General features: G+C 62.8%; 1 protein-coding gene across 16 annotated transcripts in view; it reads left to right on the top strand.

Moving 5' to 3' along the window:
- Nucleotides 1-2,770: 2,770 nt before the first annotated feature.
- Nucleotides 2,771-17,331, top strand: part of MYO18A (myosin XVIIIA) — a 36,732-nt gene continuing 22,171 nt past the window's right edge. For 5 of the 16 annotated variants that reach the window (XM_064729365.1, XM_064729368.1, XM_064729364.1 and 2 more), the window contains exons 1-5: nt 2,771-2,847; nt 7,425-8,507; nt 15,965-16,105; nt 16,589-16,645; nt 17,194-17,281. In XM_064729365.1, the coding sequence (XP_064585435.1) occupies nt 7,500-8,507; nt 15,965-16,105; nt 16,589-16,645; nt 17,194-17,281 (1,294 nt within the window). In that variant the 5' untranslated portion in view covers nt 2,771-2,847; nt 7,425-7,499. Of the gene's footprint in view, nt 2,848-7,424; nt 8,508-11,894; nt 12,164-12,992; nt 13,062-13,887; nt 13,944-15,964; nt 16,106-16,588; nt 16,646-17,193; nt 17,282-17,331 lie in introns of those variants that run through there. The other 11 variants (XM_064729376.1, XM_064729373.1, XM_064729372.1 and 8 more) reach the window with 6 other exon arrangements.

The raw sequence follows: 17,331 nt of genomic DNA, 5'->3' as shown, positions 1-17,331 counted from the left end.
ATCGGTGTCACTGTGACACGGAGCTGTGGGGCTGCACCCCCAAGGCCTGGCGCGCCAGCTGACAGTCCCAGCACATCCCAGCAAAATTTGGGTCAGGGAATGAAAAAGGGCAGGACCACCTGTGCTCTGCAAGGTACCAAAATGGGGCTGGTGGTGAGATGCTCCTGCCGAGCCCACCCAGCGCACTCCCTGTGCACCTGCTGGGAGCATCCCGGCTGAGGGGGGAGGTCAGCTCGGAGCTCGCCCTCCCGCTCGCTCCAGCCCCTCGGACATGCCCCGGTCACGGCTGCGGCCACCCCAGAGCGCGGAGGCTTTGCCAGGAGCCTGGTGCCACTAGAGGGAGAGCTCAGCCCGAGCAGGATGGGACACGGCCGGCGCATGCGGCTGTGCGTGGGTGTGTGTGGCACTGCACAGCCCACTGCACCCCGCACGGGCACCTGCCTCCTCTTGCATCGGGAAAACTGACTCTGGCTGGAAACCACCCCAGAGCAAAGCCCGGAGCTGGCAGCCACCCCTAGCCAGGGGAAAGGTGGGGGGAAACAGCCTGCACAGCCCACTCTGGTCATGGCCAGCAGATAACAGGACCCCAGTATGGCTCAGGCTGTTGTGGACCCCCCAACCCCTCACCCTGCTGGTGAAGCAGGTGTCGTTCTCCCTACCCTCCCCAAGGATCTGGGAACACAGCAGCAAGTGCCTGGGGAGCCAGTGATGCTGGCGGGTCCACAGGTTGTCCAGAACAACTGGTTTTTCTAGATCCAGGAGACTATAAAAATGCAGTGACCTATTTAGGGAACCCCGCGGTGCTGCAAAACAGATGCTTCCCCTCCCAGTCCGGCTCTGGGCCCTTGCCCTGGCCAGCCATGTGTGCCTGCCAGGGGCATGCAAATTGCCACTGGCACCGGAGCTCTGTCTTCCTTCTGCACAGAAAACCCTGGGCAACACAGAGAATTTCCTTGGATGTGGGATTTGCTGGTGCCTGGGGAACCCTCTGCCAGGGAGAGCTGCTGGGGGCAACCCAACCTGTTTCTGACAAAGCCAGATGGGATCATGTGTACAGGAACAGCTGGTCAGCTTGCTGGAAAACACAGGGTGTTTAGTTGTGGGGATGCAGCAGGAGAGTGGCCCCAGTGGGTGGCTTATGGTGGCAGAGCTGTGTGGCACTGGGGACCCTGTGCTGTCCCACAGCTCGGCGGTTCCAACCGGCACCAGCCCATCACCACCTGCCCAGTGTGATAAGGAAGCAGGAGCTGCACAGGCTGTGACTGGCTGTTCACCCGCCTGTGCTGGGCAGAGCTACAGCCACACAGTGTGTCCCCCTCGCCACTGCAGCTGGAAAACCCTCCTGAAAGCTCAGACAGGCTCTGCTGCCCTTCCAGATCACTCGACCCCATCCCTGCTCTCCGGATGGCTGCGGCTCCCTGTGCTTGGTGCCACGTGCCTGGGACAAAGGACAGTGTGACAAAAGCAGGCGGCTGTGCTCACTGCCGCCGTCCTCCGCCCTGCAAGGGCTGCATCTCCTCCACCACTGCATGCCCAGGGCTCCTTGCTCAGCTGCCAGCCTGCTCTGCCATGCCCCGTGTGTCCTGCTCTGCTGCTGCTGCTGTGGGGCTGTGTCCTGGGCACAGCCTGTGGGCTGGAAATCACAGCCAGCTTTTCCACTGCGAGGGAGTGGGGCTTGTGACACCCAGACAGGTGTGTCCCAAGAGCGGCTCACAGCCTGATGGAAGGAGAGCCAGGACCGCACGACTCAGCCAGGATGGCAGCAGGGGTTTGGAGAGAGTCCCCTTGGGCATCCCAATGTCATCTCTCTGAGCTTCCCAATCAGAAATTGAGCACTGCCTGAAAAGTGCTTTTGGAAAGAGCTTGTGGATGCTTCTCTCAGGGTTCCCTGTTCCCAAAGCCCCACTGCAGCTTCCCTGGGCCCAGTTGCTCACACACCCCATAAGAAGGGAGGTTGTCCCAGCACTGACATGGCAGGGCTTATCCTGAAACCATCTGTCCCAGGATTCTCACTGTATGTGACCAACCCCAGTGTGACGTCCCAAAGCTGGGCACCAGCGGTTACAAAGATTGTGCCGCTGTCGCTGCTGGGTGTGCTGGGAGATGCTCATTGTTAACCCTGGGCTGTTTCCTGGGCAGAGCAGCCACTGTCCCACAGTCAGTCCTACAGTCAGCCCTCGCTGGGCACAGGTGCTGCGGGAGAAGCTGCAGAATGGCTCCTCAGGCAGCTCTGCCATGGCCGGCTTTGTATTCCCTGCACTAGGGCCAGCCGGCACCCACCACCCTGCTCTGGCCAGCAGCCTGGAGCCGTCCTTGTGTGGATCCAGTGCTGTTCCTGATGGGATTCCTCCCAAAAGGAGACCCCCACGAGTGCGTGTGTGCATTGTGCCATGCACGGGGCTGCGTGCGTGCACCAGTACGAGCTCACAACGCTTGAGTGTGTGTGAGGATCGGGGGTGTGTGCGTGCTGGGAGTGTCACCGTGTCACACCGGGGGTGTGCACACACCGTGTGTGTGACTGCGGGGAGGGGGAGCGGGGTCACCCCGCTTGGTGGGTGTGCGGGGGCTGTTGCGCCGGTACCGGCTGCGGGCGCCGCTCCGCACGGTGTTACAGCCGGGCTGCGGGTTCAGCGCCGTTCTCGGCTGGGCAGGTCCGCTCCTCCGCCCCGCTCCGTTCCTCTCGGTGCCGAGCGGAGCCGCGCCCGGCGCGGCGGGCGGCGCGCGCAGAGCCGGCAGTGCCCGCCCCGGTGCGGGGCCGCCCCGCCCCGCCGCGCCCCGCCCCGCGCCGCCGCCGGGGCCCGGCACCGCCGCCGCCGCCACCGGGCCCCGCTCTGCCGCCGCCGCCGGGTGAGTACCCGCCGCCATCCCACCGGCACCGGCCGCCCGCACCGCCGCCGGGGCACCGGCACGCACCCGCACCGCCCGCCGCGCCGGCCGGGCCGCGGCTGCATCGCCCCCGCGGCGGGCCGGGCCGGGCCGGGCCGGGCCGGGCCGAGCCGAGCCGTGCCCGTGCCGCTGTAGGTGGGTGGGTGGGTAGGTGGGTGGGTGTGTGCGGACCCCTCGGTGCCGCCCCCCGGTTGCGGGGTGCGGGCGGGCGCATGGCCCGCTCTTGTCTCGCAGCCCCCGGTGTCACTCGTGTGCGTGTTTGCATGTGTGTGTGTCACCTTGTGCGGGGTGCGTTTCTGCGTGCGGCGTCCCCGCGTGTCCCCCCTGCAGGATGCCCCGTGTCAGGTGCTCCGTGTTGGGTGCCCCAGCAGCCGCTGCAGGGCTCCCGGGGAATGCTCCCAGGGAGAACCCGCTGGCCTGGGCCTTTCCCACACCACCGGGAATTGCATCCAAAGCCATTAGCCCGGCTCGCCGCTAACCACATCGGTGCCACTGGCACCTGAGCCACCTTTTAGAGTGACAGGGAGGGGTGGGTGGCACTCAGCGAGCTGCTGTGCTGGGGGTGGTGGTGGTGGCTCGCAGGGCTGTGGCCAGCCCAGTGCCTGTTAATTTTCCCAGAGAGCAATATGTGGAGCATCGGGCGAGGGCTGGGACGCACGTCCCTAAATCGTGTGGTTTCCAGCCGGCCTGTGAGATGCAAATTGTCTGGTCAGCGAGTGCCAGAGCTAAACTTAGGGCAATTACAGGAGAGTGTGGGCACATGGCAGTGTATTCCTACACCCCAAGGCTGGCCCTGGCACTCTGGCACTGGGGGACCTCTGCCCACTGCCCCATCCCAGCTCCCATCGGGATCTGGGTGTTCCCACAGCACCTGCACCAGCCCTGGACTTTGCCCCTGACAAGCTGTGGCTCGGCCCTTCACCTTTGCTGTGGGCTGGGCCATGCAGGGCACCAGGCTGTGAATTTGGGGCCAGATAAGGGTGATGATGAGGAAGCTGTGTGCCTTGTGCTAACGGGGCTGCAACCCACCTGACCCCTCCAGCTGGTCATGGAACCACGTCCCACCTGGCAGCCCTGCCAAGATCCTGCCCCATTACCTCTAGGTCTATCCTGTTAGACCTCTTGAACTGTGTCATTCCCAGCTTTGGGGCGAGGCAGGTGCTTGCACCCCATGCGCCCTCCTGGTCTGGGGTGACCCCTCATAACCAGTCTGGGTCCCCTTTGATGTTGGACATGGGGTTCCTGCAGCAGGAGGGCCTGAAATCCTGCTCTGGGGAGAGCCTGGTAGCACATCCTGGCTGTGAGTCAGGTAGATCCGGGATTGTTTTCCTCTCGACACATTCCAGCATTGTCCATAAGTGAAGGCACTGCAGAGGAATTTGGAAACCCCCTAAATTTCCTTGTTCTGTGGAAAACTTGTGTTCAGCAAGGAGCCATCGCGCAGGTCAGCTCCCACTTGCCCTGCATAGGAGCTGGCCTGCCTGCTCGGAATCGCTGCCAGCAGCTCCTGTTCCCTGGCATGGAATCATCCCTTCCTGGCTGGGCACAGCCAGGCCATGAGCTGCCCCAACACGGTGTGCCCGAGGAGGGCACAGCCACCAGCTCGTGTGCCAAAGTGGTGTGGGAGCAGAGCCCCACTGCCGGCATCGGGGAGCAGAGCAGGGAGGGCAGGCGAGCGTGGAACTCGCCGTGCAGGTCCCTGCGCGGGAGCGTGTCGGACGAGATTGCGTCTCGAGGAGGGAAGGAGTGGCTGGGAGTTTCAGTGAACGCCTTCCTCCCTGCCTGCACCTCCCCGGCGCCCTGGCAGGGACACAGGGGCTGCTGGCTCTGCTGGGGGGACATGGGGGAAGGTGGCTCTGGGAGGGTTTTGGCTTGGGGAGCGGTGAGATGCGGCTCCCTTTCTGCCATCTGGCCCTTCCAAGGTGATGTCCTCATCTTTGCCAGCCCAGTGTCACAGCAGCATCCTCGCGTGCGATCCCAGAGCGCCGGCGGGTGCCTCTCCCTTCCCTGTCAGGGCTCATGCTCACGCCTGGCCGAGGGGAGTCCCGGAGCAAGCCCGGGCTGAGCCAGGGAAGGCGTCTTGGGTCTGAATCAGAAATTCAGGAGCTGCTCGGCTCAGCAGCCTCCTCCTGCTCACGGCATCGGGCTGCACCCATCCGTGGCGGGAGGCTGCTTGGGGAAAAGGGAGCAAACCACAATGGCACAACACACGGGCTGGGGACATCAGTGCAGGGCGGATGCTGCGGTGCTTTCCCCAGCCCACAGAGTCCTGTGTGCCTGCCCCACTGCTGCCTATTGTGGCCCTGAGTGGGGCACACGTGGCTGCGGCAGTGGCCGCCAGTGCTGCCTGATTAGCGATGCGGCTGGGAACGCTGTTCCCCCTTTTTGTTGAGCGTACAAAGGCTGGGAGGCAGCCTGTGTGCCGGGAGAGAAACCACCGAGGACAAAGAGCGCGCTGGCCGCCTGGCTCCTGGCGCCCTGGCTCCAACCAGCACCGGCCTGGCGAGTGGCTCTGCTCCCAAGGGACCCCCGGGAAGGATCCCTGCAGCCCCCTCCCTGCCCCAGGTGAGCACTGGGTGCTGCCAGGTGTGCAGCCCTTTTGTGCAGCTTCAGGGATGCCCAGGTGGCTGTGGTAGCGGTGGCATGTGTCACACAGCGGGGACAGGAGCAGGTGCAGGTTCTCTCCTTGCCATTGTCTGTGCTGAGGTCCTGGCACAAGGGAGCAGGCCCCAGGATGGCATGGCCATGGTGCCCTTTGTGGCAGCACCTGCTGTGGATCATGAGAAGGGGCTGTGCTGTCCCCTGGTTTGGGTCAGTGATCACCCCACAGCCAGCAGTTCTGGGAGAGGAGAAAGGAAGTGGGGTGTTTTCATGTGTTTTGGGGCCCTGCCCTGCCCAGGTCCTGCTGTGTGTCTGGGTAAAGCCCCAGTTGCTGCAGGGAGGGCAGAGCAGCCAGAACCCTGGGGCTGGATGGTGTGAGCACAACTGTGGCAGCCCTTCTGGCCATGGCCAGGAGCCTTGCAAGCCTGACCTTGTCCCTCAGGCTGCTTCCCCTCAGTGCCTCAGAGGTATCACACACCCAGTGCCAGCACTGTGCCATGGCTTGCAGGGCTCTGTCCTCACCTGCCCTGTGGCCAGGCCTCTCCCGGGCACGTGTGCTCCTGTCCCAGCCCCGAGGGGCAGCGAGGTTCTGGGAGTTCCCTGCCATCCCTGGATAGCTTTGTCAAGAGGAAAACGGGTTTCCCTTGTCCCACTGGGTGTGTTCAAGGGCAGTGCAGACCATGTGTCCTTGCAGGGAGATGGTCCAGGCAGTGATGGTGATGCAGTGCTGATGCTGTGCTGGAGCCAAGGTGCAGCTTGGCACAGCACAGCACATCCATGCACCCCAGGCAGAGCTGCACTGCCCATCCCTATGGCTGCCCAAACCTCATCCCCACACCCGTCGGAGAGCTCTAAAGCAGATGCTTCAAACGTGGGGAGCTTTCCTGTTGTCCTTTGTGCTGAGGTTAAGTTCCTGTGCAGTTTCCTGCCCTGTTATATATAGCTGTCAGCCCGTCCTGCAGGCACTGCCAGCCGCCTGCTCCACTTTGGAGTTGTTTATCCACAGCCCAAGCGCTCGATGGAGGCTGAGGGGGGGCCACCAGTCACCCCAGGGGCAGAGGAGTGCCACAGCCCCCCGTGCAGGGTGAGGCTGTGGGTACCCCGAGGCACTGGCTGTCCCCAGGCACTGCATGCACACGGGATTTTCCAGGAGTTTTCTGCCCAGCCACGGTTTTCCCACTGGCACTGGGCGCTCCCCCCGCTCTGCGCGGGATGCCCAAATGAAAGAGCCACTGTTCCTGGAGGTCGCCGGCAGCGTCACGAGCCTCTGCGTCGCCCTGGCTAAAATTAGACACTTATCAGTGTTGGGAGGGATGTGATTTTACAGGTTCCTGTTTATTAGAGCAACCTTCGCTCCAGGCCGTGTTTCCGGCTCCTCCCTGGTGGGGATTCTGCCCACGGCAGCCCCTGTGGTTTGCGGTGGCCAGAGCCAGGATGAGCAGCAGAAAGGCCTCTGTTTCCTCAACAAGGGGCTTTTGAACAGCAGGCAGGACGTTGGTGGCTGGATGGGATGGGGGTTTTGCCCTGGGGAATGTCCCTGCTGGCAGTAACTGCTGCAAAAGCCACCAGGATATTTTCTTCCCTGCCCACCCATGCTGCTCCAAAATGCCTCCTGAGCTGCTGAGGGTCTTGCCTGCAGTCAGCCCTAGTGCCAGGCACTGCCAGGCTTCTGGGCTTCTTTTGGGGTGACCCTGGGGGTACAGGGCCATCCTTGTTGCATCCCTGGGGCTTGATGCCCAGCCGGGGTGAGGACACATCGACTGCGGCAGTCTCAGCCCTGTGGTGCTGCAATCCCCAGGGAAGGTGGGAATGCTGGAACATGGCTCAGGGACTGGGGGTGGCAGCTGGCATGACCAGTGGGGTGGATGGAGGGGTGGTGGGTGGGGGTTGGCCGTGCTGCTCTCTCATGGCACCTTCCCGTCTGTCCTTCTGCACAGGCGGCTGTGCTGTGACCAGCATCCCAGCCCAGTGCCCTGCCGTGGGGGCAAGAGTGCCCCAAGCCCTCATCCACCATGTTCAACCTGATGAAGAAGGACAAAGAGAAGGATGGGGCCCGGAAGGAGAAGAAGAAAGAGAAAAAGGAGCGAATGTCAGCAGCTGAACTCAAGAGCCTGGAGGAGATGAGCATGCGCCGGGGCTTCTTCAACCTCAACCGTGCCTCCAAGCGGGACTCCAAGACCCGCCTGGAGATCTCCAACCCCATCCCCATTAAAGTGGCCAGTGGCTCTGAGCTGCACCTCACAGATATTGACTCCGACAGCAACCGGGGCAGCATCATCTTGGACTCAGGCCACCTGAGCACGGCCAGCTCCAGCGATGATCTCAAGGCGGACGATACCAACTTCAAGGGCTCGGTGCTGCAGCGGGCAGCCAAGTTTGGCTCCTTGGCCAAGCAGAACTCCCAGGTGATTGTCAAACGCTTCTCCTTCTCCCAGAAAAGCCGGGATGAGAGCACCTCAGAGACCTCCACGCCCTCTGAGCACTCAGCAGCCCCCTCTCCTCAGGTGGAGGTGCGCATGCTGGACACCCCGCTGGACAAGCAGGGGGCTCCCCCCGGACAGCCCTGCACCCCTCCTGCCGCCTCCCTGCGTGCCAGGGTGCCGGAGCTCATTGGTAAGAAGTTCCCTGCCGAGCTTCGGCTGCCCGCCCTGGTGCCCCCGCAGCCCCCCACGCCACGGCAGCTGGAGCTGCAGAGGCGCAACACGGGCGATTTCGGCTTCTCCCTGCGCCGCACCACCATGCTGGACCGCGGCCCCGACGGGCAGGTGTACCGGCGCGTCGTGCACTTCGCCGAGCCCGGAGCCGGCACCAAGGACTTGGCCTTGGGCTTGGTGCCGGGAGACCGGCTGGTGGAGATCAACGGGAGGAACGTGGAGAGCAAATCCCGGGATGAGATCGTGGAGATGATCCGGCAGTCGGGGGACACGGTGCAGCTGAAGGTGCAGCCCATCCTGGAGCTGAGCGAGCTGAGCCGCTGCTGGCTGCGGGGCGGCCAGGGGACACGCCGTGCTGCCTGGGATGTGAGTAACGCTGTCCCTGCCACGGGCACTGCCAGGCCTGGGTTCTGCCAGTGCCAGCGTCCTCGTGGGGGCGTTTGGGTTGGCAAGGGCTGTGGGAAACAGCGGGTGCTGGGGCTGCTCCAGCCAGGATGCACAGGGAGGAGTGGGAGGCTGTGGCAGGGATGCAGCAGTGATGCATCAGGTCTTGCAAATCATCGCTGGTGGGTTTTGACCCCCAAAGCGCTCAGGGTGCTGTTGGGTTGGGTTTTCCTCCTGCTAGAGGAGAGCCCAGCTCTGCATTGCCTGCGGGAAGTATGTCCTCATCTCTTTGCTGACTGAGCATAGTTCAGCTGAGAAGGGAGCTTTGCTCCTCACTGCCAGGAAATTCCAAAGGCTACTTTGCAGAAGGACACTGCTTGCTCCACTGCCCACGCTGGCGTCCCCCACAGGGATCCTCCCCGGGGACTGGGGCAGGCACACAGCGTGCCAGGGGCTGGGAGCTGCTGCCGGCGTGCACAGCCCTGCGTACGCAGCTACTGCTGCTGCTGCTGCTGCTGTATAAATAGAAACTTAATGGCTGGGTGACCCACATCCCTCACGCCTGCTGCCCGGCACTGCTGACCCTGCCGCAGGCTAACCAGCGTCCTGGCCAGCTGGCACCTCAGCAGAGCCCCCCAAATGCAGCGTCCTGCAGGGCTGGACCCCCTCTGTGGTGGCAGGGGTGCAGAAGAGTGGTGTTGTTTAGTGTATAGCTGGACTTGTTTAGTGTATTTTTAAGCCTTCCTTTGGGGAGGAGGGTGCCTGTGCCTGCTGAGCAGGTTGGCTGCACTGGGGAGAGCCACACTGTGCCCTTTGCCTGTGGGCTGGTGGCCAGGATGGAGTGAGGGTGACCAGGGGGCTCCATGTGCTGCTCCTCGAGCAGATGCCGGCACTGCGGGGTGGAGTCTGTGCCAAGCCAAAGCAGTGCCTTTCCTGCAGCTCCTCCTGGAGCCCTGCAGGCGTCAGCAGGCACTGCTGCCTGGATAACCCTTGGGATAACCCTGTGTGAACACCTGGATAACACCTGGTGTGTGGACATGGGGCACTGATGCCTGGATAACCCCTGGTGGGATAGCCCTGTGTGGGCACCTGGATAACCCCTGGTGGGATAGCCCTGTGTGGGCACCTGGATAACCCCTGGTGGGATAGCTCTGTGTGAACCTGGATAACCCCTGGTGGGATAACCCTGTATGAACACCTGGATAACTCCTGGTGGGATAGCCCTGTGTGAACCTGGTAACCCTGTGGATAACCCTGGTGTGACGGATAACCCTGTGGTAGTGGCACCTGGATAACCCCTGGTGGGATAGCCCTGTGTGTGAACCTGGATAACTCCTGGTGGGATAACCCTGTGTGGGCACCTGGATAACCCCTGGTGGGATAGCCCTGTGTGGGCACCTGGATAACCCCTGGTGGGATAACCCTGTGTGAACACCTGGATAGCCCCTGGTGGGATAGCCCTGTGTGGGCACAGGGCACAGCTGCGCCTTGGCATGGAGGCAGGTGTGTGTTGGAAGTCACACACATAGGGCCAGCGAGGTGCTTGTGCCTTCCAGGAGTGCCAAGCTGCGCTGGAAAGGGGGAGAGGAGACACTGATGCCCTTGGGGCTGCATGGGAGAGGCTGCAACGTGCAGCCTTGTGCTGGAACATGGTGTGGTTTGACGGCATCAGCTGGTGGGAGCTGGTCAGAGAGCTGGCAGGGACTGTGCTGTGGGGTGGCCTCTGCAGCAGTGGCACAGGATGCCTCCTCTTCCTCCTCCTCCTCATGGTGCACCACAGTGACACACTGTGGCTTTGCTGGTGCTAGGGAGCCCAGATTGGGGTGCTGGCTGCAGCTGGGGGTCCCTCACACAAGGTGCTGGCACACAGGGAGGCCCGGCTCTCCCACAGGCCCCTCTAAGCTCCCTGGAATGTTTCTGGTCCTAATTTAAATAAAAATGATCCTTTTTGAAACAGGAAATTATAGGCATATTTTGGGCTGTTGCTCTGGAAGCCCCTCCCTGGCTGGAGCAGGGTGGTGCTGGGCTCTCTGTGCCCTATGGGGGGTTGAACCCCCTCACAGGGTCTGTGCTGGGTCACCCTTGTCCCCACGGACCCAGCTGGGCAGTGCCAGCACCCGCTGCCTCTTGGGGGGCTCTCAGTGCTCTGGGGTGACAGGGGACAGCTGGTGGCACAGCGTGGCCGGGCATTGGGGCTGGGGTGAAACCCCCTCCGTGTCCCAGCCTTGCTCCCAGTGTGGGGCAGCTGGGCTGGCTCAGCTCCACACTTTGTATTTATTTATTTACTGACCGAATTCCTCAGGCAGGGCCCAAGCATGCGCCGGCCCAGCAGAAATATTCCAGAAATATTCCAGAAACGCCTCTGACCACTCCAGTGCTTCAGCAGGGCCACAGGCATCCAGTGGCTGTGCTGGCTGACCTTGTGTGCCACTGTCCACGGGCACACAGGTCCCTGCAGGTCGCTGTGCCCAGGGTGCCATGGCATGGTTGGGTTCCCCGTGTCCCACCAGGGTGGGAGTGTGGGACTCTGGTCATGTCAGGGGCATTTTAATCATTTTTCTGTGCTTGGCAAGTTCTTTATTTGGCTCTTTTTCTGCTCTCACTGAGGGTTTGGTGCTGCTGTGGTGTCTCATTGTGTTGGGGTCTTGGGAGGTGGCTTGTATCCAGTGGGCTCAGCCATGGGCCAGTGTGTGTGTGCTGAATTTCCTGGCTTAGGAATGAGAGAAAAATGCTGGCCAGGCAGAAATGCTGCTGTCACCAAACAGCTGGGCTGGGTGGAGGTGGCTGCATGCCTGTGCTACCTGGGGACACCTGTGTCACTGCAGGCACTCTCTGCTGTGTTATGCCAGCCCTGCCAAGGGTGTTTGATGTGGCCTGTCCCTTGGCAGTAGGGTGTGCCAGGCTGTGCCCCTGCTTCCTCTGGGAATGTTTATTTGCTCAGGGCACATCTGTCTCACTTTGGTTGGGCAGGGACCTGCTCAGCTGCCAGCTGGGGTCCCAGTGTGCCATGCCTGTGTCACCGCTGCTCCTCCATGCCCCTGACCCTCATCCCCTTGTCCACTGCCCCACTCCCGCTGTTTCCAGGGACACCTTGAACTTCCAGAGGCAGTTTTGCCATGAAAACACCTTTACCATGTGTTGCTGGGGTGCTGTCTGTCCCCAAGAACATTTTGGGGGGATCTGGTGTTGATGGCAAAGCCAGAGGAGGAGCGAGAAGCGTCCGGGTTGCGCCGCCTGGCACCACAGCAGGCACCCAGGGGTGTGGATTGTGCAAGCCCATCCTGTGAGGCACAGAGCCCTCCCTGGCCCCCCCAGCTCCACAGCTGCACTGGGCCCGGGGGTGTCTGTCCCACTCTGCGGGCGGACGGTGCAGGGAGGCCGGGCAGTTCCTGGAGCCCACATCACTTCCTCTGGCAGCGGTGACGGTGACGGTGCTGCTGGTGCCGAGGCCCCAGTGTCCCCCCCGGCTCTCCCTCCGGCTGCTGCTGCTCCGGCCGGCGGGGCCCTCGCATTCCTGGGCTATTTTTAGGGTGGCCCTATCAGCCCAGCTGTCCCCGCTGCCGGCTGCCGCCCCTCCGGTGCCTCTCCCGTGCGGTGCCGCGCTCGCCCCGGCCGAAACCCTTCTCCTGCTCCCTCTGGTAAGGTGGGAACCCCAGCGTGGCCAGCACGGCTTGGGGGAGCACGAGGGGGGTACCTGGGAGATGGTTCTGGTGCTGGGATTGGGGATTGAGAGGCTGAACCCACCCCTGGGGTGTTTTGGGGTTGTTTGTGGTGGGGACCTCGTGGCCGGTGCTCTCTGGAGAGCTTTGTGGCAGTGCCAGGCTGCTTGGAGGTGGGAGTGCTGTGGGCAGAGGGTTTGGGGGTTCTGACCCACAGGTGGGTTTGTCTCCAGACTCCCATGCTGGGATTTCACACCATGGTGACAGTTTGGGGGGACAGGGATGTTCTCCCACGCTGCTGGATTGCTTTGGTGCTCCCCTGTGCCACACCTGGCCCTGAGAGGGGGCTTCTCCCCATTGGCCCCAGGCACAAACTGGGTTTGGACAGTGGGTGCCATCCAGGGCAGCAGGTCCCACTAGGGCTGCCTGGACTCTGGCACGGGGTCAGGCTCAGAATAAACCCAGGCTGTCAGGGCAAGCAGGGAGCTGGGGCAGAAAATATCCCTTCCCTCACCCTGGCATTTGCTTACCACAGCGGGCTGGCCCCCTCAGGGGAATGGGGCCACGGTCCTACAGCCTGACTAAGGGGGTTTTTTTTACTCAGTGAGTTTTGCTGGGTCTCAGACTGGTCACCTGTCTGTCCCCAGAGCCCCCTGTGGGCTCTGTTTGTCTGCTGAGCAGGTCCAGGTGGGCTCAGACCCCCATTCCTGAGGATCCCAGGTGGGGAAGGGCACGTGCCTGTGCCCTGGTCTGTGGTTTGGCATTCTGTGTGCTGTCCCAGTCAGTCTCACCTCTCCTCTCTCCCCAGCCAGGGCTGCAGCTCCATGAGACATCACCATGGCGTTCTCATCCCGGTTTGCGTTCTGGGAGCAGAAGGGAAGTGTCTCTTGCATGTTTGCCTGTACCCCACGTTTGGGTCACGCTGCTGACCAGCTCCCCCCAGTTCACCCAGTGCTGGCACCGTGTTTGGAGCAGCACTCACTCCCAGCCTCACTGTGCTGCTGTGACAGGGGCTGTGCTGGGCAGCTGGGAGCTTGGCCAGGGCTGGTGTCACCAGCACAGCCATGCATGTGATCACTAACACCATCACTAACGGCTTTGTGAGTGTCTGGTGCCGCCCCTAACACAGTGTGAGCCACCCCAGTGCCACCTGCCACCCAGGAGCTGCTCTGTGGTGGCATTCAGGGTGTGCTGCCCACAGGATGCACCACCTGTAGTGTCACAGCCAGTCCTGGCACTCAGAGGCTCAGTCCAGGGCAGGGTTTGGCTGCCCACCCCCCCAGAGGCCCCTGGTTGCCCCGGGTCAGCAGGGATCTGGCATGTGCCACGTGCTGCAGAGATTAGCTGGTGACACTTAAAACGTGCTGTGACACCGGCCGGGGGTGACGTGTACAGTGACAGAATCCTGCAGGAGGGGTGGTGGCACTCTGAACCACCTCCCTCACTGGCTGCTCATGGTGAGAGGGCCCAGGCCAGGCAGGCAGAGCACCTCTCCCACCTTTGGGGTTTGCTGTAACTAGGGTGCATCTCTGTGCTTCACCCCCTTTTTTTGGCTGATGGGAAGCCTGGGAGGACACACATCCTTGTCCCTGCAGTGGCCTGTAAATTTGGGCTGGCATGGAGTGATGGTCCCAGGAGTTTTTCCTGCAGCAAGGCCCCACACTGGGTTAAAACGTGCTCCTCTTGTTTGTCTGACCCTCAGGTCAAGGACGAGGACAAATCTTTAGCTGTGAAAAGACCCGTGAAGGAGGACGGGGCTGTAAGTGTCACAGGGCACGGGCAGGGTGGAGCTTTTGGGGATGGGGCTTGTCCTTGGTGGGAACAGCCCCTGTGACAGGGCCTGGGGACACCATGCAGGGTCATGGGCTTAGTGATGCCCTGAGCGCTGAGTTTTGCCCCCATGCTGTCAGCCTGAGGGTTGAATGGTCACTGTTTGTGGGGCAGGGAGGTCACCACTGCTCCCTGCCCTGGGATCCACTGTGGGGCTGTAGTTTGGTGGGGAAGGGTGCTGTGGTGATTATTGCAATACCCAGTGCTGGGCTCTGGCCAGGAGCTGTGCTCCATGGCAGGGCAGAGCCCCAAACAGCAGTGGAGGCTGGCCCTCCACTCACACCGCTCTCATTGTGGCTGCAGTCAGAGAGCCCGAAGGATGCAGCATCTGCACCCCCCAAAGCTGAGCCCCCGAAGGCTGAACCCCCAAAACCTGAGCCTGTGAAGAGCCCCGAGCCCGCGAAGAGCCCCGAGCCACCTCCTGGCAGAGGGAAGAGCCCGGAGCCGGTGCTGAACGGGGCAACAGAGAACGGGCTGGAGGGCGCAGCCCCCGAGGCACAGGGCGATGACGGCCAGGGGCTGTCCCGCCGCAAGGTGGTGCGGGTGGTGCGCAAGGTGGTGCGCAAAGTCCTGCCCGGGGAGGACGCTGGCACTGCCAAGGAGCCAGGCCGGGATGCCAAGTCTCCTGAGCCGGTGCCACCACCGAGGAAGGAGGAAGGAGGGCGTGCTGCCGTCCCAGCTCCCCCAGCCCCGCCACCTCCCCCCGCCGTGCTGCCCGCAGCCCCTGCCAAGCCGGAGCCCAGGGATGAGATCTCAGAGGGGCTCAAAACCCTCATGGCCAAGGGCAAAACCAAGGAGCACCGGCCACGGCTCCGGCCGGGGGACAGGCAGGAGAAGCCCCGTGAGCCTGCTGGTGGGGACACAAAGCTGTCCCCGTCCCCGGGCGCTGAAGCCAAGCCAGAGTCACCAGTGCAGCTTTCAGGAGGGAAAGCAGAGCCGGCAAAGGCGTCTGCTCAGAAACCCACAGCCCTGGAGAGGCACAAGGTACCGGTGTGTGCAAAACAGGGGATGCTCTGACCCCCAGTGCAGCATGGTGTGAGCTCACCTGCATGGTTTGCAGTGGTTTTCAGATGTGTGGTGCGGGTGGGAGTCACTTTTTTGGGGCAGCTGTGTGTGCTGTGGCCACTCCATCACGCTGCCCCTTGTCTCCCCTCCATTTCATGTGGAGAAGAAGCTGCAGACCAGCGAGAAGCGGCAGACCCCTGTGAAAAATGCCCCGGCTGCCCCCCAGCAGGTGTGTAGGATGGTGACACAGGTCCCTGGACACTGTGGGTACACACTGGGACCCAGCTGTGCCTTCACCCTGGGACCCGCCCCAAGCACTGATGGGCTGCAGGGCTGGGAGGGCCTTTGCAATGGCCCTGCTGGTGCCCATGTGCCAGGGCTGTGAGGGCTGTGGGACAGCTGGCCTGGAGCTAATGGTGCTCTGCCTCCAGGCTGCCCCTGGCCCTGCTTCCCCTGGCCCTGCTTCCCCTGGCCCTGCGTCCGTGCTGAGCCCATCTGAGGAGGCGCAGCTCCGGCTGGAGAGGATCTTCACCACTTCTGTAACTCCAGAGGTGTTGGTGCTTGCGTGTCGCACTCTCAGGGATGGGGAGGCATGGGCAGCCTGTGGCTGCCCCAGATGTGCCATGTGCTCTGCACACAGTGACTGTACCCCTGTGTCTGGCTGCCAACCCCATGGTCCATCTGTGGGTGACACTGGCAGCAGGGAATGGATGACCAGGGCTGTTGGTGGGTTTGGGAATCGTTGCCCAGACTGTGCTGGGGATGGGGAACTGCCTGCATCCCTGCAGGTGCTGAAGCACACTGTGGTGGCTGGGATGGATGATGTCCTGGTGCTGCTGTGTGATCATGGCCATGCCGGGGCCCTGTGGCTTGTCAGGGTGCTGCTTCTGCTCTCTGCCTCTCACCCCCTCTCTTCTTTCTCTCCTCCTTCCTTGCTGCCGTTAGCTGGACCCCGCCGCCTCCGCCTCGGCACCCAGCCAGGTACTGTACCCCCGTCCTCAGGAGCCCTCTGCCTCCACCAGCGACCCCCTGCCATCCTCTGTGTGCCTCTGGGCTGGCGTCTGCGCCCGCGCCTCCTGCTGGAGTGTAAGGCTTCCCCCATCCCACCCTGCTCCGTGGGCTGCCATGGGGCCAGCGGGGCAGCCGGGGCTGGGTGCCTCTCCCCACCCCAGCGAGGTCATTCGGGAAGCCAGACGTCCCAGGAGGGTGCCCTCAGTGGAGGTGGCACAGCTGGGGCGGGCAGGGGTGTGGAGCAGGGTGTGAGGGGGCATAGTGCTGGCATAGGCAGGATGCATGGCTCGTGCCGGAGCAGCTGTGGCACGTGGTGCTGGCAGAGCTCAGAGCGGGGTCAGTGCAGTGACCCCCAGCCTCAGGGCTTTGGCAGCACGGCCTCGTGGCTAATGTACTTCCACCCTGCTGCCCACAGTGGTGGCCGTGGCACGAGGAGTGCCCACAGGGCTTGGCACAGCGGTGCTTTGCCCCTGCTTGCTCCCCATCTCCTCTTTCCGTGCTGTGTGCGGGGCAGGGCTGAGCCCTTCTCGCCTTCAGCGCCTCTCTCGGCCTCGCCAGGGTCCAGCGGACGATGCGCCGGCAGCTCCCCTCGGCCCCGTCCCTGCTGCAGCTCAGGTTTGGCTTTGGAGCTCGTCCTGCTCTCCTGTGCCAGGGACATCCCCGCTGTGCTGGCCACCAGCCTGGCATTTCCCATGGCAGAGTCCTGTGCCACGTCCTGTGTCATTCCATTATGTGCCTCAGTGTGTCCTGTGTCCCTACAGCATGTCCTTGCAGCATGTCCCATGTCCCCATAGCATGTCTGGTGTCCCTGCATCCTGACATGTAGCTGGCTGCTCTCAGGGCTGTGGTTTGGGAGCTTGGCCCCTCTAGGTTCACCCGAGGTGGCTGTAATGGGTGTTCCTGTGGGTCACTGTGTCTTTATGTCTGCCCCAAGCTGTGGCAGGGCCCTGGTGGTCTCTGCAGCCCTGCACCCACTGGGATCCCCAGCGGGCAAAGTGGGGACATACTGGGAGGGTTTGTGGCTTGTGGAGGTGGCCTGGCTGTACAGCACGTGCCCCTGTGGTCAGCCAGCCCTGCTCCCTCCAGCCCCAGGGATGAGGGGAGGGGGTGAGGCAGGGCAGGGGACAGGTCACCACAGCCTCTCCACATCTGCTGTCCCACAGGCCAAGACAGAGGAGCAGATAGCAGCTGAGGAGGCCTGGTACGAGACCGAGAAGGTGTGGCTGGTGCACAGGGATGGCTTCTCCTTGGGTGAGCACTGCTGGGACACAGCACCCCGTCCTTCCTGTGGCACAGTGAGC

The sequence above is a fragment of the Zonotrichia leucophrys genome, chromosome 19 (genome assembly GCF_028769735.1).
Source record: "Zonotrichia leucophrys gambelii isolate GWCS_2022_RI chromosome 19, RI_Zleu_2.0, whole genome shotgun sequence".
NCBI classification, from domain to species: Eukaryota; Metazoa; Chordata; class Aves; order Passeriformes; family Passerellidae; genus Zonotrichia; species Zonotrichia leucophrys.
The sequence above is the reverse complement of the archived record's forward strand: the minus strand, read 5'-3'. Positions and strand labels throughout refer to the sequence as shown.